The 22,978-nt window shown below is 52.0% G+C and overlaps 1 protein-coding gene across 1 annotated transcript in view; it reads right to left on the reverse strand.

Annotated features, from left to right (window-relative positions):
- The window catches only part of COL4A1 (collagen type IV alpha 1 chain), a 132,239-nt gene that overhangs the window by 24,509 nt on the left and 84,752 nt on the right, over positions 1-22,978 (reverse strand). The window contains exons 11-28 of the mRNA XM_061133260.1: positions 21,507-21,542; positions 20,922-20,963; positions 19,654-19,740; positions 19,152-19,178; positions 18,922-18,972; positions 18,016-18,060; positions 17,879-17,932; positions 16,245-16,286; positions 15,249-15,333; positions 15,073-15,108; positions 13,118-13,282; positions 10,632-10,727; positions 9,190-9,273; positions 8,590-8,660; positions 3,887-4,078; positions 3,157-3,325; positions 701-793; positions 510-614 (exon numbers count right to left, since the gene is read on the reverse strand). Of these exons, the coding sequence (XP_060989243.1) occupies positions 510-614; positions 701-793; positions 3,157-3,325; positions 3,887-4,078; positions 8,590-8,660; positions 9,190-9,273; positions 10,632-10,727; positions 13,118-13,282; positions 15,073-15,108; positions 15,249-15,333; positions 16,245-16,286; positions 17,879-17,932; positions 18,016-18,060; positions 18,922-18,972; positions 19,152-19,178; positions 19,654-19,740; positions 20,922-20,963; positions 21,507-21,542 (1,480 nt within the window). The remainder of the gene's footprint in view (positions 1-509; positions 615-700; positions 794-3,156; positions 3,326-3,886; positions 4,079-8,589; positions 8,661-9,189; positions 9,274-10,631; positions 10,728-13,117; positions 13,283-15,072; positions 15,109-15,248; positions 15,334-16,244; positions 16,287-17,878; positions 17,933-18,015; positions 18,061-18,921; positions 18,973-19,151; positions 19,179-19,653; positions 19,741-20,921; positions 20,964-21,506; positions 21,543-22,978) is intronic.

Below are 22,978 nucleotides of genomic sequence, written 5' to 3' on the forward strand. Positions count from 1 at the left end.
CCACTTCTTTAATCTGCTCAGATGAACCTGAACAGACTTGAGGGGGTCAACAAGGAAGATGAGACCACGCTGGGCCTGGTGGGGGGCGGCTGGGGGCAGGGACCACTCACGGCGCCAGCCGCCCCCTCCGCTTTCTCCCTCTCTCCTGCCCCTCCGTTCCTTTCTTTCTTTGTAAACTTTTTTTTTCTATCTGCTCCCTGCAAACACACCACACCAGTATCTGCAGACTGGGAATGGCAATTTAGACTCTGGGGACTCTGAGTGAGGTCAGGGGCATCCCCTTTGCCTGATTAGAAAACCAGCCCGGATCTCCCAGTGCAGATCTGCATTTTTAAAAAAGAAATCTTTGGGCCACACCACACAATACACGGAAGCCTGGTTCCCCACCCAGGGATTGAACCCGTGCCCCTCTTGCATTGACCGAGTGGAGTCTTCGCCACTGGACCTCCAGGGAAGTCCCCAAACAGGCACGTGAACAAGACCCCTCGTGAGGCCCCACCAGGGCTCACCTTTGGGGCCGGGAGGCCCTGGAAATCCAATCCCAGGCTGGCCGATGGCGCCCTTCTCTCCGGGGAGGCCTGGCCTTCCAGGACTTCCAGGAAAACCTCGGTCACCTGCGGCGGGAGAGGCCGGCGGTCAGAAGAGAACACGAGCGCTTTCCCACGGGCCCCAGGTGGACCAGCGAGAACCCTAAGGGTACCTTGTGGCCCCTGGAAGCCAGGGGACCCGGGAAGTCCTTCTGCTCCAGGGGGGCCGGGCAGGGGCACGACTTTTCCTGCCTCTCCCTTGGGACCTGGAGGAAGAGAACAGACGCTCAGCGTGAGGGCCGCAGGCTCGCATCCGGGAGAGCGGCTCCGTCCACACACCTCCCTCCCTTCCTTCCACCGAAGCATCTCTCACAGAGACCGACCGCCTCCTCTCCACAAACGTCCAGACTGACCCGGATGTTCAGTCAACACAGGCATCCCTTACATGTCCGAAACAAGAGTCATGAAAAGCTGAAAACTCAGACGCAGAAAGCAAGGCGACCCCGGGTCACTATCTGTCCAAGTCAGGACACCCTGGCCGGCCCCTCTGAGCGTCTCAGACGGGACTGGCTCTCAGATGCTCTGAGGCCCGTCCGCTGGAAGTCATCTTCAGGACCTGCTCCGCGGGTGACGTGAGCCGGGTTATCGCCAGCAGCCCAGAAAAGCCCCTTTCCCTCTCCAAGCTGGGAGGGGCAGGCTCAGCCCCTGGGCGCCCGTGCCTGCGAGGACCACTGGGTGTCAGGATTGAGCTGTGTCAGGGAAGGACCACAGGCCTCATCTCACTGAATCATTGCGTACCTTAAAGAATTCAGGTTAACGAGGGCCTCCCGAGGGCGGCCAGCACTCTCGTTAGCTGCAGACTGTGGGAAACGCCGGGGCCTGACCCCAGCACATCTCTGCTATCAGCTCCAGGCCTGGGAATGAGGCTTTTATGATCCTCAGAGCAAACACAGCTCTGGCCGATCAGAGCAGCTGGCTCTCTAACCCAAGGGCTGCCGGGGTCTGGAGCAGCCCAGGGAGCTTCCAGAATGTGGCCACTGCCAGCTTTCCCACCTTCGGGCACCTTCTCTTCATCCTCTCAAGACCTATCCGTGTGTGCCCCACCGGCTTTTCTGATGATGGTGGTTTCTGGCCGAGAGAAAAAGCTGATTCCTGTTTACACTCTGCAAGTATTCAGGCTCTAGGGGCACACAGAACACTTGAGATGGTGCTCCGGGAATCAGGAGCAGGAGGGCCCCTTCTCCAAGACCGAGGGGCTTCCCAAGCCAAGCCCAGGACTTCCTGCCCCATCGGAGTCATAAAAGAGACATTTCTCGCATCCCTGCTAAACAGTGAACAAGTCAGTCCTAACTTAAGGCCAAGTAACCAGTGATCATCCAGCAATGACAGCAGTAATAACCGACACAGCAAGACGCGTTTACACTTCCGTCAAAGGCTGCTGGCATTTCCTGCGGCGCCAAGCTGATGACTATACCGTGCCTTCACAGGAGATGACAGCTCCCAGTGGGGGCCGAGACTGGTGGAACTGGGGGCTGGACACCGGCTCGGGACAGTGGGCAAACGTGTGAGGGCCCGACGAATGGCAGCTCTTCCCGGAAACCCTGGCCGTCCACTGCTGAGTCGCTGTGCTCCCCGAGGTTCCCTGCTCACAGCACTGAAGCCACCCCCGGCCACCTCTCATTCACATCTCCCACTTGTAAAACGTCCCAGTAATGCACATGTCCTCTGTCCTCCAGGTCACTCCTGACCTCTTCTTTTCTAAGTGTTGCAGGCAACCATGTCAGTGCTCCCTTCCTTCTCTGTTGTTGCTCAGTCACTCAGGCGTGTCCGACCCTCTGCGACCCCGTGGACTGTAGCACGCCAGGCTTCCCTGTCCTTCACTATCTCCTGGAGTTTGCCCAGACTCATGTCCATCACGCTGGTGATGCCATCCAACCATCCCATCCTCTGCCGTCCCCTTCTCCTCCCGCCTTCAGTCTTTCCCAGCATCAGGTCTTTTCCAATGAGTCAGCTCTTCGCATCAGGTGGCCAAAGGACCGGAGCTGCAGCTTCAGCATTGGTCCTTCCAGTGGATCACAGTCCGGTCACTGGGCAGCTGCTGTGTGCGGGGCCTGGGGCGCCCCCTTCCCTGCGGTCCCCGATGATGAACCCGTACGTGGCCGGGGATACGCAGAAGCCAAAACGGGCCGCTCATCGGGGGAAAAGGAGAGCACAGGCCTATGCTGTTTTAACATCCACATAAAGGGCTGGTTTTCGCTGGGACATACGGCATGGGCGTGCTGCATGCTAAGTCACTCCCTCATCTCTGACTCTTTGTGACCCCCTGGACTGGAACCTGCGAGGCTCCTCTGTCCATGGGGTTCTCCAGGGACGAACACTGGAGAGGGCTGCCATGCATGGCATACTTATCTATAAGGAAATCACCTTAAATTCAACTTCTCGCATCCAGATGCTACACACACCCCCTGGCCCAGCTCATAGGAAGGGATGAAGCATGGGAATGCTAAGGAAGGACTTGCCCAGGCCACAGTCCAGCTCCTGGCGGGACTGAAACCAGACCCACACCCGCACATGGCTGAGCCCAGGCTTCTGGTGCTTTGGGGCGGCACCCAAGGACCTCGGGCCTCACCTGGCTGGCCTGGGGCCCCGGGGTTTCCTGGGAAGCCCATCTGTCCTTTGTCACCAATGGGGCCAATCGGGCCGAAGCCTGGAGGCCCCGGAGGGCCGATGTCGCCACGGCTCCCAGGGAATCCAACACCTCCTGGGGGGCCACGCTCCCCTTTCAATCCTACTGAACCCTGGAGTGAGAAAGAGAGCATTATCAGCAGACATACCAGCGCTCCGACCCAGCGCACATTTCCCAGCATCCGCCGTAAATGAGTGACCAGGCTCTAACATGGCTGGGCTACTTATTCACCTCGACCCGTCAGCAAAGGTCAACCTGCAGTTAATCAACGAAACCAGCATTCTTCCGTCTCAGCAGAGAAATCGCCCTGCCTGCCTCCCCCCAGGCCAGGGCACACTCCACAGCGGAAAGCATTGATCTCTGGAATCCTCTCTGATAGGGTGACATGAGTGCCATTAACTTTAAACTTCATCTCCCATCCAGCAGGTGGGCGCCTTTTCAGCTCCCCCAGACCCATCAGAAGACAGTGACCCCCTCATCATCTCGTTGTTCAAGGCAAGGTCCTCAGCTCCTGGGTTTACAGACCACAGCTTCCCCAGGGGACAAGAGACAAGTCTGTCCATGTCAATGACCGCCCCCCCACCAGTGGACACAGGCAGTTATGATACCAATGACTCGTTTATCTGTGTATCCATCCATCAAGCACTCGTTCAGAGTCTGGGAATCCACCTACCGGGGAGCCTTTGGGGCCGGGCAGACCCGGGTGGCCGTCTCTTCCAGGGGAGCCCGCTCTGCCTGGCATGCCGGGCTGGCCTGGGAAGCCGGGGTCTCCTTTGTCGCCCTTGAGCCGGATGTCGAAGTAGATCTCGCCGGGCTCCCCCTTGGCGCCCGGCTGGCCCATGAGCCCCGGCGAGCCTTGCGGACCCTGCAAGAACAAAACCTCATGATGCCCCCAGCAGAGAAGCTTGTCCGGAGAGCAAAGCAGAGCCAGCAAGGGGTCAGGACGCCCGGGAAAGTGGGAACGGGTGCAGTTTCCTCGTTGCCTGTCTGGGAGCCAGCCAGCAGCTCTGTGACCAAGCCCTGAGCTGACCTCCCTGCAGCGTGGCCCTGAAAAAGCCTTTGCTAGGATCGCCGGCAGGGACACAGAACAGCGGCTGTCCCCAGCCCATGGGCCAGGCCCCGGTGCCTTTCGTACTTTCACAACCACTCACATTGCCCAGAACAGGTTAGCTCTGCCTGGCCGGGGCTGGATTGCGACCCCTGGGCCCAGGAGCCGGAGCCGGAGCTGGGAGCAGCCACGTTCTCCAAGTCTGGCCAGCGCTGAAGGCACACAGCTTCCCTTCCACGCCCACGGCCCTAATTCCGGAAGAGATGAGAAGGTGCAGGGCACCTGGGCAGAGGAGACGCCCAGGGCGAGCACCCGGCCAGCTCTGTAACCGTGATGCTGAGCCGTCAATGGAACAGGAGTGAGTTTCCCAAGAGACTATCGCTCAACTCCTGGAACGCGGGATCCTCAAAGGATGCCCACACCCCTAGAAGGCGCTTCCTCCAGCCTCCTGAGTGAGGGAAGAGCCAGGACTTCCAACGACCGTTCAGTGAGCTGCTCTCTGAGAGGAGTCCCTGCTCACTAGGCAGGATTCACCTGGTTTGAGCGCCTTTCTGTAAACTCCCTTTGAAATGGTTTTCAGATGTCTGTGAACCACACGCGTGCACACACACACACACGCATGCACACACCTCTGTCTATGTGTAACCTGTGCTCCTCAATGGAGGGAGCCGGGGGGGCAGAGACACCAAAATCCACACAACCTTTAGACTCCATCACGGCTCCCATTCCCCACACGCCTGCGAGGCATCCCATCCTGGGGCAGCCCTGACTCTTAACCCAACTACGCAGGGAAACAGCGAGAACGGCCGCTCGGCAGACGAGGAGCGAATATTCAGAGAAGGATTCGTCCAGGACCGCACGCCAGAAAGGGCTGATTTCCCGCCGCAGAGCCCGTCCTGGATCCCCACCACACCCCGTGGGCCCCGGGGAGTTGGGTGTTACTAGGAAAGCCCGCCTCGGGCACAGACACGGGGGCTCGGCTCGGAGGGGTCCGGGGGCTGGCGCGCTCGGGAGGCATTGCCGTGGGGCTGACACGTGTCTGCTCATCTGGCCTCCGAGGAGTCAGAACAGTGCTGGCTAAGTTGTGGGGCGGCTGCTCCATCCAGGCGGGCAGTTACACCCTCTCAGAGATGCAGCCAAAGCCAGCCAGGGCTCTTCCAGAAGTCGGGAGGGGGGGCAACAAGGCTGCACTGCCCACTACTATTTAAAAACCTAACATTGAACCTCAGTTCCTTAATCCCATGGCCACACTTCAAGGACTCAGTAGCCACCACCAGCCAGGGGTGCCCACACTGGACGGTGCTGACCAAGGACGGTCTATCCTGGCAGAAAGTGCCGCTGGACAGACACCGCTGGTCGGAGCTGGCCCTGGGCCAGAAGGGCCCCTGGGAGCCGAGCACGCTTTGCTCAGCCCTCCTGGGGGATCAGGGAAGATGCTCAGCCTACATGTGCTGGTCCCCGCAGGGGCCACACAGTATTTCCACCAGCCACCCGCTGGGAAGGTCAGCAGGGGTCAGGGAAAAGTCATTACTTGGTTGAAAGCTGCTGTGGTATTTTGTAGCTTTTTTCTCTCCGAGTTAATATTAGCTCCCATGCATCGTTCAGTTCAGTGCAGTTCAGTCACTCAGTCGTGTCCGACTCTTTGCGACCCCATGGACTGCAGCACGCCAGGCCTCCCTGTCCATCAGCAACTCCGGGAGCCTACACAAACTCATGTCCATTTAGTCGGTGCAGATGCCCGGCTAAACTCAGAAACCTCTTCAGACAGACCAAGGAGCTCTGTCCCCATGTTACCACGAGGCACCCTGGGGTCCTCCCTGCTCCCAGGGACGTTCACTGTCTGCTCATCTCTCCACTAGCTTTCAGGGCTTTGGGGGCAAGACCAAGGCTTCCTGTCTTGTCTCCATGTGTCTGTCTCCAAGAGGGAGATGCTGGAGGAAGGACATGCTGAACCAGAAACATCCGTCAATAAAAAATAAATGCCAGAGTAAGGAATGACAACCAGTGCTGCTGCTGCTAAGCCACGTCAGTCGTGTCCGACTCTGTGTGACCCTGTAGACGGCAGCCCACCAGGCTTCCATCCCTGGGATTTTCCAGACAAGAACACTGGAGTGGGTTGCCATTTCCTTCTCCAACCAGTGCAGACCTTCTCAAAACAGAAGCACCCTCCCATGTTATGTTATGTCGATGATTCACAGCTTAGAAATACAGTGCTTTCTAAGACTATGAGCACAGGGTGGGAAAAATACAATTTTTTTTTTTTCCCATACCGATGACCTTGTCAGGCATTAAGGGAGAAATCCAGGGTTTCTTTGAAAAGTGACATTTACAACCCAAGGACATCTCATGTAGTTTCTCTGCCACAGACCTTCTTAATCCTAAACGATTTAAAGGTCTTTTGATTCTTATCCCCTAAGATAAATACTGAAGAATCAAATGCTGCCTTGGCAGTTCACATCGGCTGCACCAACTGGAGATCTGACGCCTTGCTCAGTCTTTTTCCAAAAAGTGGGCCGCCGTGGGAAAATTCAGGAGACGTTCCATCCGACCAATGCGGGTCATTCCCAGGGACCCCGGACCTGCTGGGGGCTGGGCGTCAGCATCTCAGCGTGGACCCTGCTCCCCAAAATCGAACTCTCGGCCTTCAGAGGCCATGTCACAGAAACGCTACCGAGTCAAGTGCAGGACCAGAGGGGTTTTCACTAGAATCTACTTTCCAGTTTGCGCTCCTGGTCTGCAGAGCCTCCTTCAGCCTCCAGCCAAATTCAAACTAAGGGGACCACATTTTTGAGCTCATTTAACCATGGAGCTGTGACACTGCGTCTGACAAAAGGAAAGCCATTATCGCCTCAAGTTATTTACCCACAGAACAGTTTTTAGAAGCGCTTTCCTTCTACACCAAGAAAGGAGCTCTGATGGACAAGGTACCGGGATTTGCCTTTTTGCTATACATTTTCTGCATTTTTTCTTTATCATGACTTCTCCTCAACCATCCCTCTTCATTTTTTTTCTCATTTTTATTGGGTCTGGGGCTGGATCTAGGGGCGGGTGTCTGAACTAGGTTCCAGGCAGACTTGAAGCAGGAAGTCTTTATTCCAGAAAGGCCAAGGAGATAAAGACCATGTCCAGACTCTGTCTGTGGCCTTCAAAGTGGTTCCGACTTTGATCCCCACCACAGTCAGCATTCCCAGCTTTGTGAACTTACAACTTATTTAGAAATATTTTAAACAATTGCAACTTCTAACTTAGCTCCCCAGGCACCGGGGAAGTTCTGGAGAGCAGAGGCTCATGATCTGACTTCAAAAGGAGAAAACCATTGAATTCCAGCTGTTTCATTCCTATTTCAACTCACTCTTGGCCTGGCCCACTCTTATAGAACCTTCCAGAAATATCTTTTTAAACTACAAATGTAATTTGTGCACCAAAAAAAGAATAATGCTAAAGATTTGATGTTCGATTTAGCACAAAAGAGAAATGAAAAGAAAAAAGGAATGAAAGAAATTGGAGAAGCTGGTTAATGCTTACTGAACTTAGAAGAACAAAGACGATATGAGAACAAAGTCCAAAGGTCTAAAAGCTTTAGCAGTGAAGCTGATTACATGCTCAAAAGTCACATCCTTCAATATTTAAGATTATTAGTATAATTTCCTATTCAATGACTCCTTTTAAAACAAAGTAGAAAGGTTAAGAAACTGATATTCTGTTTAAACTGAAAGGCTTCACATCTGGGATTGAGATATTGCCTTTTACAGGTCTGAAAAAGCATCTTTATAATAGATGATGGTGATAGGAATTTTCAAAATCTATGTCTGTAATAATGAGAATAAAGGAACAGCTCAGATTTCTAGAGGAAAGCAGGTCAGCTTGCCTCCATCCCCATGGAAACCACTGCTGCTGAACTACTCACTGAGGAGTTCTGGGTTATGTGGTGCAGGATGGATGGTCATGCAGAAAGACAGTGGCTCAGCAGCCCAGCTTCTGCAGTGACCCTCGGTGGCACCATCGGCTGCAAGAGCTCCCAGAGGCCCCGTGGGAAAGTGCCCCCCAGCGCTGAGCTGCCCCTGGACACAGGTTAAGTGGCAGCTGAATTCTGACCAGGTAAGAAGACCCGCAAGTTGGGCTGAGGGTTCCGGACTCACTGCTTCAGCCCATGCCCAGCTCAGTCAGTCAGGGAGGACAAGGGGAGTCATTCTAATTGTTCCACAAAGGGATCCTTTACTGGCTCCCAAATGAAGCAGGAGTCCACTTGCAGATGCAAAAAGATAAGCCTCTGCGGGTTTGCTCGGAGGCAACTTCTAACACACAGGAACTCCGACTGGGTTACTCACAGGCACTCCTTCCAGACCATCCCTGCCGGGCAAGCCTCTGTCACCCTTGGCCCCTGGCTGTCCTGGGAAACCTTTTGTGAGAGATGGAGGGAAAATTCAGCACATTGTTAAGACACTTTCTAACAGCTCAAAATACTTCCTTTTTCTTCAAGATTCAAAAGCGCAAAGATTTTCATATAAAGTGGATGATGTTTTAAGAATCTCAATAGAGTAATGATTAAAAAAAAAAAAAAAAATGCCCAAACTGGTCTCAGAAGCCGGGAAGTGACCCTGAAACCCTGACTCTGGATGGCTACAAATCCCTGCCCACCCACCCAGGGACCACTTCCACCGAAGCAGGGCGTGACCTCCTCGGAGACGAGGAAGTTTTCAGAGCTGTGCGAACCACCTGCTGCTACCCTTTCACTAGGAAGCCTTTCTGACACTGCATTTGTAGGCCGGCTTGATCATTTTCAACAAAATGGACAAATCCCAGACAGGCAGATCCACTTGTCACCTCTCGCTTTAGCGCTCCTGCAGACCGTCAGGCCAGGTAGCAAGACGCACTTCACTGTGAAGCTTCCAACCCCAACCTGGTCCCTTTCACACTGGGGGTCTTACCTATTTCTCCGGGGGGTCCCTGTGGCCCTGGGGGCCCACGAAGCTCTGTTGTGTCACAGATGAGGCAACTGTCTCCTTTCTGACCTAAAAAAGGAGACACGGGGTATTACGCGGAACGAGAGAGTAGAAGGCCCCGCAGCACAGTGGCAGGGCAGGAGAGCACCGCCCACCCAGCGCCCGCTCCGGACACACCCAGCTGCCAGTGGCCGTGGGTCCTGACACGGGGCCTGCCCTCTGCCCTCAGCACGGTCGCAGGTGACCACGGGGACCCTTCTAAGGAGCCCCATTCTTCTGTCCTGCAGAGGGACAGGCCCTGCCTCAATCCACAGTGATCCAGAACGCCACTCTGCTCATCAGCCTGAGATGACACGGCTGCATCCGTCTGTCTCTTAATTCTGGAGCCCGCCAGCATATTTCTCTTTGACTTAGCATTTCTTAGCCAAGTGCCCCTCTAGCTCCGGGACTCTGAACCCGTGTTCCAGGCTGACAGATGACACAGGGGAGTAAAAATGCACAAAAAGTAAGAGATGACCTGACACGGAAGACGGATGATGAGAGGAACCCCAGAACTGCAAGATGGGAGGACACACCTTTCTCTGGAAATGCGAATCTCTTGCATCTCGATTTTCAAACTATGCTAAAAGGCCTTTGGGATGTCTTAGCGTCTTCGTCCTAAACTTTGAATGTATCTAGGGTTTTGCAACGTACATGGTTGTCAAAATGCTAAGACGTTTTCCAGGCATTTGCACTTTAAACTTCTGAAGAGTGCAAATTCTCTGCAATCTAAAGCCAGACATGGGACCCGGAGGGATCAGTCTTGTGGGGGCCACCCTCTCTTTGGTCTGGGCAGTAAGAGCCATACTGTATAAATACCAGAACATCCTTGGTTTAGTCCACGCTAAGACAGGCCTGTCTGTACAGAGATGAGCCATAGTTCCCAAGATTGTGAGGGGATTATGCTGAGTCCTGGACCCTTGAAGAGGTTAAGATAAAACTAAGAGCCCTGGGTGGAGTCGGCTGACCCAGGAACTCAGAGATGCTCACACTGATTAAGGGAACTGAGCCTGAGGGGCGTGAACATCCTGTGTGCATGCTTGTGATCGGGCTGACAGCTGGAAAGATGCGCATTCCTGGAGAATCTCGGACTTTGAACCAAAGGACCTCACGGTCCTTCTGGGACCTAATCTGGGAATCTGGGAATCTAATCTGCTGACCACAGGGAAGGACGCTGACTTCAAGGCCCCCGTTGCCTCCCCGGTGATAAGTGTCTCTCCAGCACCCAGTAATCTCAGCAGGGCCGTCGGGAGGTGCATCTCAGGAAGGGACTTTGAAGCGAGCTTCAAATGAAGAATGTACCCACTCTGCCCAAAGCCGGTACGTATGAAGGAATGTATCACACGCCCAAGCACAGTCACCTTTTCTTGAACAATTAAACCTCTTACCTTTTTCTCCAACTTCGCCCGTCAACCCCGGCTGCCCTGGAATTCCGGGGGGACCCTGGTCACCTGGCGGACCGGGCTGGCATTCCACGATTCCATCTGAAATGGATTTTTAACAGTTACAGGATCACTCCCACCAGGCTGAAGCCAGGTGTTTTCACCGGCTCTTAATTCAATCTCTGTTACAAAACCAAACTATGTTCACGCTATCTGGCAAGTACTAGAAATCCTGCTGTGACCTGCTTCGACACAGTCCCAGTACATTAACTTGTAAAACCAGCACACAGACTGTCCGTCCACTCCCCATCACAAGCCGTCACGGCTCAAGTTTCTACTTTACACTTCTAACATGTATTTCAGCTCTTGAGCCCCGCCCTGAACCTTATTTCTTATTGTCTTGCAAAGTACACACCATTATCCTTACAGATTCAGAAACTGAGGCTCAAAGAGTGATGGTCTGTCCATGTCCTACATCTGTGAGGTCAACACGGACACCTGAGCCTCTGTGCCCTTTTTTCCTGCTGAGCAGACTCACAGCGAAATGCTCATTATTTCAGAGGGGCAGACTGCCCGTGGGAAAACACCCCTAATTGTTCAGATTCAATCCTGAGCATCACTGGCGTGAAGAAGCATGAACGTGAACTGCGGTGACACAAACACCATCTGTTGTGGGTTCCGGTAAAAAACAGTGTTGCTTCTGGACACACACAGTGACAGAGTTAGCACTTCCTTCTCTGGCATCCTTGAAGGAAAAGGACAGAGCGAGCGATTAAGCTCAGGGATGCACCGGTCCCTCGTCACGACCGAAGCCCGGACATCCGCGGCTGCAGCTCCTGCGTCCGCAGCCCACACACCAGCTCCGTCTGCGCCAAACTCTCGTTTAGGAATCACCGCTTAACACACTGTGATGTGCACCACCTAATCTGCACACCCTGGAAAGGGCAACTGGGAAACCGAGAGGGTAAATACTACAACGTATTCAACCCCCGCACCCTGCACGGTTCTCAGCACCCAGAAGTTCAAGTCTTTCCATGAGAGGTGTTCACATTTCAGAACCGGCAGAATATTAAGAAAAGGCTCAAGATTTCTCCACGGCTGGCTCTCTCACCAGCCTCTTTGCCGATCACTCGATTTAAAACTACACCCCATGGCCCGCCTGCCCGCACCCTGACCTCTGTCTTCCCCTCCCGACTTCGTCTCCTCCTCAGTCTATAGCCCCGGCTGCCACCCCACCAGCTACTGATTTATTTGGTCTCTGTCTCATGGTTCACGGCCCAGGAGGTCAGGACCGTTTCGTGGGCTCTGTCACAGGCTCAGGGCGGCGCCTGGCATCGTAGGCACGCCAATGCTTGTTGAATGAGCAAGTGACCAGGGAATGAGTGAATGAGCACCCAAAGGCCCTTCTGATGCCCACAGGCTTCTCTCAGAAATGCAGAGAAACGTGCCTTTGTGCTGCGTGCCTCCGCTATTTGATCTTCATTCTCCACGTTTCACATCAGAAGGGGCGGGAGTCCCCGTGAAGTCATAATGGATGCACTGTCGACCCATTAACGAGGAAACGCGCGCCTCTGGGCTCGCAGTGAGGCTGCCCGTCTGGAGGCACTCATGCCGTCCAGGGCGTATCTGGCCTCCGCTCGGAGCTTCATCAACGAGAAGTCCTTCCGGGGAGCTGGGTCTGCCCTCTGGGAGTCAACCATGGACACCTCCGGGAGCCCCTTGCAGCAGCCCGAGAGGCCACGCTACGGTCGCTCTGCTGGGCACAGGCTGGATGGAGTCAGCTCGGCGCACTGGGCTGTTAGCTCAAGTCCCCTCGAAGATTCTGACATTCTGCATAGGCTGGATGGAGTCTCAGCTCAGCCCCCAGGGCCATGAGCTCAAGTCCCCTTGAAGGTTCTGACACTCTGCACAGGCTGAATGGAGTCTCAGCTCAGGCCCCTGGGCCGTGAGCTCAGGTCCTCTCAGAGGTTCTGACGCTCTGCACTGGGGCTACCTTGGAGCCACAGAACACCTTCACTGAGCCTACAGGTTCGTCTCTGTGCTCAGCTTTGATGGCGGACAGATGAGAAAAACCCAGGTAAACTACCGTTCGGATTTGAAGCCACTTACCATGTTACCCCACAGACAGAGCAGCCCCGTCTTGTGTGTGTGTGTGTGTGTGTGTGTGTGTTAGTACCGGCTTGTGTCTCTAGATGAACATGCCAGTCCCAGGAAGAACGCTGTAACTCAAGCAGCCTGCCCTCTGCCTTCAGACGCTGGCTAAGCCGGCTCTTGTTTCTCCCAGCCAGGTTCATTAGTTTATGTGCAGCATCCTTTCTGAGGTGACTGACTTGGCAAAGACACCCACGTGTGACGCAGATGACACCGTAAGTCGCAGGACACCCAGCCTCTGGCTCGGCACGTGAGCGCGGGCACCCTCCCAGCCCCACTGAGCCCGGCCCGCACCCGTCCTGGACGGGACGCCATGCAGGATGTGCCCAGAAGGTACTCACTTGTGTGGCCCGGCTGCCCGGGGGGCCCGGGGGGGCCGGGAGGGCCGGGAAGCCCGTCCCTTCCACTGGGTCCTGGCAGCGACACGCCCGGCAAGCCCGGTTCACCCTTCTCTCCTCTGTCGCCGGGGAAGCCGGGGGCACCGATCAGCCCTGGAGTCGGGAAGCCTGGAAGCAGAGGAGAGACCCTCACGGTTACAAGACGACAGCGTCTCAGGAGAGCACCACTGGCTCCCTTCGCCGTTCTCGGGAGAACGAGCAGCAGACCACCGCCGAGCGCGGGCTGCTCTAACAGAGAGAAGCGGCACCAGCTTGTCGCACGGACATGCAGCTGGGCCAGGGCTCCCTGCGAAGGCCCTGCAAGGCGCAGGGGCTCACAGTGCAGGCTCTCACAGCCGCGCATCCCCAGCAGGTCAGACAGAGGACGCTCCCCGTCTGCTCAGAGAGGAAAGGCACAGAAACGCCGCTCAGCAGAGCAGACGTGGTGGGAACTGGGCCGGAACCAGCTGAGAAGGAGTCAGGACGAGGAGGCGGCCCTGGGCAAGAGCGCGATGCCGAGGCGGCGGGCGGAGCGAGTGCAGGCAGGCAAGCTCGGCCCCCCTGAGTTTTGTGGGGACAAGATCGCAGGGGCCTGTGACAGCCCAGGGAGGTCTGAACGAAGCGCTCGGGACCCAGCAGTCCAGGCGGCCGTGGGGAAGCGACTGCGGCTCCAGAGAGTGAACAGCCAGCCTCCAAGAGGGGCCAGGGGAGGTGATCCTGAAGAGCTGGCCCGGGCAAGTGCTCCGAGGAAGGCCGGCTGGACCCGGACCCCAGCCATGAACCTGAGCCCCAGTGAGCCGCAGGAGGCAGGGAGGCCAGGGCCTCCACCGTCAGCAGAGGGCGGGTGGGGCCGCCTGAAAACAGACAAGGCCAGAGCAGCTTCAAAGATGGTTTCTAAAAATCACAGCTTAAGATGCTAATGGGGTCAGATAAGAGGCCTGAGAAAGTAGATTCGGCAAGAGAGACAGGAAGTGACCTGTTTGCTAGAGCACCCGGGAGGTCCAGTAAGCTTTCTGACCAAGAAGACGGGGTGGGAAAGATGGACAAGGATGATCTAAGGGTAGATGCCCACAGTTGAGCAGCAAAAAGGTATGCAAGCACTGAAGCCAGCCTTCTTCGACAGTGCGAATGGTTGGGGGGTGGGGGTGTCTGTTCCCGTAAAAATAAAGGAAGGGGCTCTGGGAGAACTTTCAACTTAAGGACTGTCAGGAAGGGAAAAATAAAATAACAAAGAACAGTAAGAACTAAAAATAAAGAACAAACAACCAACAACAAACCTCAGTAAGAGTGCCAGCGCTCCGTGTGGGGTCAGTTCCGGGGCGCGCGGGCTCCCGGCCGAGCACCCATCACCTCTGCTCTCTGAGATGCATGCAGTCCACACAGACAGGCCTCTGCACTCCAGGAAGTGCAGCCCCCAGCCTCCCAGTGACTCGGCCGTTAGAAATGCAAAACTAGCAGGGAACAGTCACAGACTTAAGTGACGCAGCAATCTCCCAAGAAGCGAGATTAAGGTTGATTAGATTAGTTAGAAGAGGTTTCAGCTTTGAGTCCGGTCTCAAGCTGAGGCATTCCAGACAGATGGCAAGGGCAAGCGAGGATGCCTGGTGGTGGGGTGGGGGCGGGGGCGGGGTGGTCTTCAGAAAGGCGACCATACCTCCGGGAGCAGTGGAAAGGCAGGCTGTTAAGTCAGAGCCAGGGAGAGAGGAAACAACATGTGTCAAAGTACCTGCTAACATGCAATTTACAAAGCAAACACTGACTCAGGAGCACATCTTGTTTTCAGAGCTGGAAAAATGCGCAACAAAATTGCTAACCATTTTATGCAAGGATCTAACCAATGCAGAGGATAAACGGTGTTCACAATGGAAACAGCATAGAAAGCGTACAAATACTCAAAAAAATCAGTTAAGGATGCTCACCTGGAGGGCCTGGCTGGCCTGGTATTCCCGGGAAACCTACAAGGAGGCAGAGAGAGATGGACAAACTGAGCCTGGTTCACTGGAGGTTTGAGATGTGAATCTCTGTGCTGTGGGTACCCAAGGTCCCGGGAGCAGGGAGGGAGGAGGGGGAGGGAGGAAGGCGGGAAGGACCTCACCTTTGGGACCCGTCTCCCCTTTCGCCCCTGGACCCCCTGGGTACCCGGGCTCTCCTTTCTCTCCCAAGGGTCCCGTGCCAATAACCTGAATTACAGAGGAGAAGATCATCACACAGCACGGCGGGGGCTGGGGGTGTACGTTATAGCACAGACAAAGAAACACACAGTTTTTATTATTTCAAGACATGTGAAAGCAAAGAAGCAGCCGTGGGAGAAGAGGAGGCGGGGTGGGGGGAGGGTGGTACGGAAAACAGGACCACTGCCCTCCCTGCAGTGAACTCTGCCGGGCAGTTCTGCTTCCTTTCATAATAATCTACTTGGCAGAGGCTTTACCACTGCAGTCAAGTTAGAAATATATGAATTCTGAGGTTTAGGTAAGGAATATCTCAACGCTCACACAAGCTGCAAGAAGAACAGACTTCTTAGAAGAGTATTATCGGAAAAGCTGCCTAAAATATCCTCAGGAAATATGTAACAGGAACACTCAATTTTTTTTTTAAATTGGAAGAGGTCAGAAGTGGGGACTTTTTTAAGGCCCTTGGAATATGAGACAGGAAAAAGGCTCTGTGAGCCTCAATAAATAGGAGGAGCCAGTTCACCCCAATTCTGAGTTGCCAAAATTCGAGGACAGGGTACCTACTACCCTTCAGATACAGTTCCTCTGGAGCAATTGATGATCTGTTTCTCTGATTATCTTTTTCCTTACCGGACCTTTTCATTTAAGTTTCCAAATGTGTTGCTAATATTGTTATCCATGTGCAACTCCTTTCATTTTAGTCATCAAAGATAGGGAGATAGTGTCCAAGGATGATAATGAGTAAATACCAAACACCACATGATACGAAACACAAATTATCAGTTCAAATTACATGCACCCCCTACATCAGCATCCCTCTAGGAAGGCCGTGGAGCGTGTGGCCGAGGTGACAGGTCAGCCTGTCTCTCTCTCCCTCTTTTCAAACCACTTCACAGATAGCAAACGCCGCAGGTACTCACAGTTCCAGGCAGCCCGGGAGGACCTGCTTCACCTTTCTGTCCCTGAAAGAGAAAAACAGCTTCACTCGTATTTTTTTTAAATTATAATGGTTGCCTGGAAATTTAGTCTAACCCACTGGACCACTAGGGAAGTCCTACACAGTAGTTTTTAAAAAAATAAAAAATAAGTGAAATAAAATGATATGAAAGCTTAGGGTGGCTAGGTGTATTTTCTTAAAGAAATCATTTTAGTTGAGGATTTTAGGTGTAAGACTGTCTAAACCTGCATTGGAAGTCATAATAAAAGGATACTTGTGTTTTTCCTTTCCTCTTAAGATTCAGCATGACTTGAAAACATCAGGTGGATAAATTCTTATCACTCTGAGGCTTAATTTAACATATATTAGATGAAAAACTCAAGAACGAAATCCTTTTATATCTAATGTTCTTATGTAAGAATTACAATAATACTTTTAACAGTCCTAAGATATGCACAGTATTTCATGAAAGCATGTTTTTCACTTACTTTTTTTTTTTTTCATTTTTTTTCCTTCTAAGCTAAGGCTTTAAACTTGTGTTAAACCAGAATTAGCATGCTTTGATTTTTCTTATTTGAAATCAATAAGAGATTTTAGATATATCTATGGGACTTTAAAAAACGCTTAGCTAATATATTCTAAACAAATTTACCTTTTACAGCCTACAAGAATTGCCTTTCTCATAAAGTTACAGCCTTAGAGAAAGACTTCTCCCTTTCTCATGGGCTTTGCTAAGCAAACCCTGAGGTTCTCTCCCTACTGTTAGAGATGAGTATTTCCAATCCATTTCTTATTTTAGTGGAGATCCACATTACCTAGTCTCATGATTCAAATAGAAAAATAAACCCACACAAAAATAAATAAATAAATAAAACCACAGTTTTCTCCGAGTATCAGATTGGTAAGTATTTAAGTCCAATAACAAACAGATGTCAGATGGAAGGGTCCCCGGCTGATGAAGTGTTCTTTCTTCTGAGGGCAGTTTTATCACATGTGGCAAAAGCTTCCCCAGAAATGGGTCTAAACATTAACTCCAAAATTATACATTTTAGGAATTTATGGTGGGAAATGATCAGACGAGTGGATAAAGATACTTAAAATCAGAAAAATATGGAAAAGATCCAAATAACATGCAGAAAAAGGCACGAGCATCCCAAGTGTTGATGTATAACCACATTTACAATGCTGGAATATATCCTCACTATGTCATCAAGGGGAAAAGTCAGCTAAATCATGCAGTCCCATTTTTTAAAAGCTCATGTATATGTGCATACATGGGACAATTATGAATTCTGAACATTTCTGAGTGAATCATAGAAAAATTACACAAGTTTTCTTTTCTATATCTTCCTGCATTTTCTTTGTTTCATAATTGGGGAAAATTAATCTACTCCAAAAAAAAAAACCACACTAAAAACTTGAATGAGTGGAACATTTTATATTTTTTTCTTTAAAAACATATGCACACAAATAGAAAGTCCACTGAGTTGTGCTTTTCCTCACATGGAACATACATAATTTCTATTCTTTGAGTGCATTGCCCTTTATTCTAGGAAAAACTTTTAGGTTGAGCAAAATACAGGCAAAAAACAAAAAGAAAGTAGGGTCGCCATTCACCTTCAAACCCTCTCGGCCTGGCTGTCCTGGGTACCCCGAATCGCCCGGAAACCCCTAAAATGGGACAGAAAGCAACAACAGTTAAAAGTGAGTAAGAGCAGCAGCTTGCTTTTTAAAAATCACGGAGAAATACTCACTGGACTCCCTTTTTCTCCTTTTTCACCATCTTTTCCTGGTTTTCCCTGTACAATAAAAATTTAAATATTAGTAGTGCACACATACTAGTAATAGCTACTCTCTAACACCACGGGTCTGAATCAAACACAAGTTATTACACCGTATGGATCCTCTGGGTGAGCTGGCCATGCTACAGTAATAAGTCAGGGCAGATACATTAAATCACTATGAGCCAAAAGGGCTACGACAATAGAAGACTGAGCAATGTTTAACAACTGGAGGTTGATCCGCTCCAAGTCTCCTACGACATCATGACACCCAGCGGCAGAGCTGACACCAGGGAAGTTTTCCGATTGGCGAGCGGGTGTTTGGCAGCTGATAACACCACTGCTTCACGTTCACAGAAGTTTCCACGCGTCGTTTCAGGGAAGAAACTGAACTCTCTCAGCTGTAGGAGGAGGTGGGTCTCCTGTCACTGGACTCGGGGCGTGGGAAGCGTCTGAGCACTGGACTCCCGGATGCTCTGAGCAGGTGGACAGGTGGCTTTTGGTGAGGGGCCAATCGAGATGGGGGTGATGGAGCGGATGTGCTGTCTTGGCGGGAGAGGGGGCGGTCCTCTGAATAAGCCTCAGCTCCGTCCATGGGATTCTCCAGGCAGGAATACTGGAGCGGGTCGCAACTGTCTCCTCCAGGGGATCTCCCGACCCAGGGATGGAAGCCGTGTCTCCTGCATGGCCGGTGGCTTCTCCACCCGTGTCACCGGGGAGACCCTCCTCTAATGCTGACTCCCTCCTTACTCCTGCTCCCAGGGCTTCAGAAAGACCCCTGCAGAGCACTTGGAGTCTATGTTCCTGTGACCCTGTGATCCTGGGAATGGGGGAGAAACGATTTCACACCACGAAGGATAGGACTTCAGAAGCACTTACGCGGGGTCCTGGTTTTCCAGGTTCTCCTTTCTCTCCAATGCCTGGCATCCCCTTAACAGAAAAAAAAAAAAAAAAACAAAACAGAAAGGGTGAGATTCGTTCGTACATTTAAATAAACTACTAAATTAACTAAATGTCACAAGGAAGGTGAAATAAGCTTGTAACCTAAATCCAATACATGATGGTCTTTCACACAAAATAATAATGATAAACAAGACTTTAGTGCTTACCTGAAATCCAGGTTCACCTTTTTGACCCTAAAATAAGTTATAAAAGAAAAGATGAGTACTGTGTAGTGGTTACACGAACAGGTACAAGGAAAAACACAGCTTTTCCTGTTCCAGTAACCAAGAAATTCACACTGGTCTGGAGCATTCACTTCTGCCACTGACTGGGTGATGGACGTAAGGATGGCATAGTGAGCACGCCTGGTCCACGAGCCTGGACCCGAACCTCTCCCACCCTCAGCTGGCTCCCCCTGCAGCCCCGGCCGCCCCCGCCACATGACCATCACATGGGAGGTCGGCCTCAAGCCGGTCTGGCTGCAACCCGGAGCAGCTGTCCCTGCTCTCAAGAGGCTCACTTCTCATACAATGGGGAGTCCACACCCCTGTCTTCCAGGTCAGGGTGAACAGAACGGGAGAAACCAAACTCTGACCCAACCTGTCTTTATCCCTTCGAAACCGTTCAGGATTAGGAAGGCAGCGCTCACTGGACACAGTCCACCCCTACCTTCTCGCCCCGCATGGCCGTGTCTCCTTTCGTGATGACTTGAGCCTGTCCTGGTAATCCTGGGGGCCCGCTCACCCCTTGATCACCCTGATGAGGCAAAAATTGGGGGTTAATTGGGCATAAAAATAATTATACCAGCAGGAGAAAGGCCGAAGGGGGAAACATCAAGAATGGAACCGTTTAAAAATGTGACTGTGTTCTGTTGCAGCCTGTCCTCGCCTCAGCAGAAAATCAAGTTTCCAAGGGAACACAACCCACCAAGGATAGAAAGCCAGGAGAAGGCTGTCCCGCCCCATGGTCAGGGCGGCTGCCACCCCGTAACAAGGGAACTTGAACGCCTGGAGGACACAGGGATGTGTGCACATGTGCACAGACAAATAGCATATGTAATACACGCAGGCACACGTAAGCTGGCCTGCCACATTTGATGGTGTGGAGGAAAGGACCCTGGCTGCCTCGCAGTGCCTAGAGGGAAAGCTCTCTTCATGTAAACCAACACGGGGAGAAGCGTCAGGGATTCCTTCCTGGAGGCCCCGCTGCTGGAAGCGGGAAGTACTGAAACCTCAGCACCACACAGCGACTGAGGCCCAAAGACCTACACCGCGTCCGCCGCAGAATCCCTTCCCTCTGAGGTTTACGAAAAGGCGGGGTGGAAACCTGGGGTGAGAAGAGGAGGCCCACGGTCGCCCACTCCACTAGGCCATCGTCGGCACTGGCTTGGGAACCACGCGCTGCCACAGTCCCAGCCCCCCGCGCTCGGAGCGCGTTTCACCAGCCGGGTCCAGGCAAAGTGGCGGAGGCACCCCCAGGGCATCAGGGGCCCAGGGCCGGCCTCTCTCTCGCCAGGATGAGGCTGCCCGTTCCAGGCTGTGCCTCCCGGCCTCCCAGGCTCTTCCCCTCCCAATTGGGGACAGTGGCCTCATCCTGAAGCGTTCAATATGGTTGTGCCACTAACAGCCATGTCCTACACTTGACACTTTGAGGGTGAAGCCCAGCTCGGGCTTTGTGATCGACCTGAGGACACTGTGATCGACCGCTGTCAACAGAGAGGAGGATTAGTGGCCTCGCTAAAGCTGTACCTGAGGGTCAGACCCCACACGAAGTCATCTCAGCGCATTCTAGCCGCGATCTCCAGGAAAACACTAACATACACAAGAACGTTCAGCGCAGGGTGACCGCGGTCATTAAGGGTCCCAGAGGCGGAAACCTTATCCTGCTTAGACCTGTGATTTTGGCCATGATAACGCCCCAAAGCAAAGAGCACTCACCTTTTCACCTTTCGGCCCTTGAAAGCTCAAGCCCATTTGCCCCTGTTGATGAAAAGACAAGCTTCTATTATTAGCATTGTCTACTTTGTTTAAAATCATCTAACAAATATGACATGAAATGCAACAAGATGGTACATTTAAAGCAATAGCTTTGTCCCATAAAGACATAATATTGATATGTTCAAGAAAGCTGTGATCATGTTGTATTCAATGTCTATTAAAAGCTTTTCTAAAGTATTACTGAAAAAGAACCCCATAGAAACCATTTTTAAAAATTGAAGATTTTTAAATTCTGGCTTTAGAAAACTAAGGAAAAGATCAATGATTCCATGACTAACAGATGGATAGGAGGAAAGATCAATAGATCAATAATTGACAGATCAATAGATGAGTGGATTCATTGACAGAGAAGTTAGATAGATTGATGGACTGATGGATAGGTGAACAGACATGTTAAATGTAGAGATAGATATAAAACTTATAATTCCCCAAAACACTTTACAGAGACGTAGAGAATGAGTTACAGCAATGTCACGACAGCCTCACACTAACACCAAAGAAAGACAAATGGAAAACAATCTTTACCTTTTCACCTGGAGGGCCAGGCGGGCCTGGAGGACCCTGGAAGACAGAGCATTTTAATTAAATGTGGCTCACAACCCTGGCGTGCTTTTTTGTACCAAAGTTATCTTCAGATGCCATGGTTAACGTGACAGCTTTTAGCTGTTACATGTTCTTCCTGTACTACAGAACTGTTACCCTTTGGGAGCAACCAGAAATTAGTCCAAGATAATTACTAACAGGGATGAAAACCTCTCAAAATCCCAAGGGTTCCCTGTGGAACCCACAGATCTGAGCATGCACTGGGCAATCAGACCGTGGATGAACCCACCACCAAATCCCCAGCAAAACTTAGTGAGTCCAATGTGGAAGCCATGTTGGTCCCCTTTGGAAACTGTGGTTGACCTTCAAAAGCGAAGTGAATTCTTCAAGCGGGTAGACTGTATGAACTTCCAAACCTTCCCGTGTTTGCAACGGAACTTCAGAAGGCTTTTCATAATCATGAAAAAGGAAAAGCTAGTCATTCTTTCCTCCCGAATCGAGTCCATTTATTTACAAGAACATAAAAGAGATTACATCTGCAGGAATGGATAGAAGAATTGACACATCTGACCCCTAAAGAAGGAGCAAATTTAAAAGATAAGCCTGAAGCATCTATCCAGGACTCTCAGGCAGGCTCATGGCGTTCTCACATCACCCATTCCTAGTGAACGGGGCACTCCCAAGTAAGTGCTGTTACATGAACTCTCTCTCACTCCCAGATTGTGTGAGTAGGAGGAGCTGATGCTGCCCTCCTGTCGAGAATCAGCAGCGAAGGAGGCTGAGAGCAGAGCAGAGCCTCCTGGAAGCTCAGCTTCCAGTCCCCACTACGAACAGAGCGCAGCCTCCTCACAGCCCGGGCTGCGTCCACAGCCCCCAGGAGAGCAGGCTCCCGGATGGGGCTGTGTTCCCACGCGCCAAGGTGCAGGGCGGAGCCTGCTCGTCCATCTCTGCTTCCCCCACTCATGGGACGCACCGGCATCCTCGCAGCCCCGCAAGTAATTCACGTGTCGCCTGGGGGCTGTCTCGGCCTGCGACATGTGACATCTCTTTATAACCCTCTCCCCACGGCTCTGGAGGCGCGTGGACCATAAACAGCAATGACACCCCCTTAAGACAGAAGCTCAAAGAGAAACTAATAAGAGCCCACTGCGCTGCACTGAGCTCCACTCAGCACTCTAACGACCTGCGTAGGAAGACTCTAAAAACGAGGGGATACGTGTACAACTGATTCTCTTTGCTGCATGTGATGTGCTGAAACCAGCACATCATTGTAAGTCAACCACACTCCACTAAATAGAGAGAACAACATTCTGTAAAGCAATTATCCTTCAATTTAAAAAATAGATAAATTTTTTAAAAAATAGAAATTCATTCTTGAATCCGAATTGGAAGGGCTCACCACTGTGTAAAGCTTTCTTATCCCGCTTTTTATTTTATCTCGGAGCACGGCCGAT

Source organism: Dama dama, chromosome 30 (genome assembly GCF_033118175.1).
Source record: "Dama dama isolate Ldn47 chromosome 30, ASM3311817v1, whole genome shotgun sequence".
In the NCBI taxonomy this organism is placed as follows: Eukaryota; Metazoa; Chordata; class Mammalia; order Artiodactyla; family Cervidae; genus Dama; species Dama dama.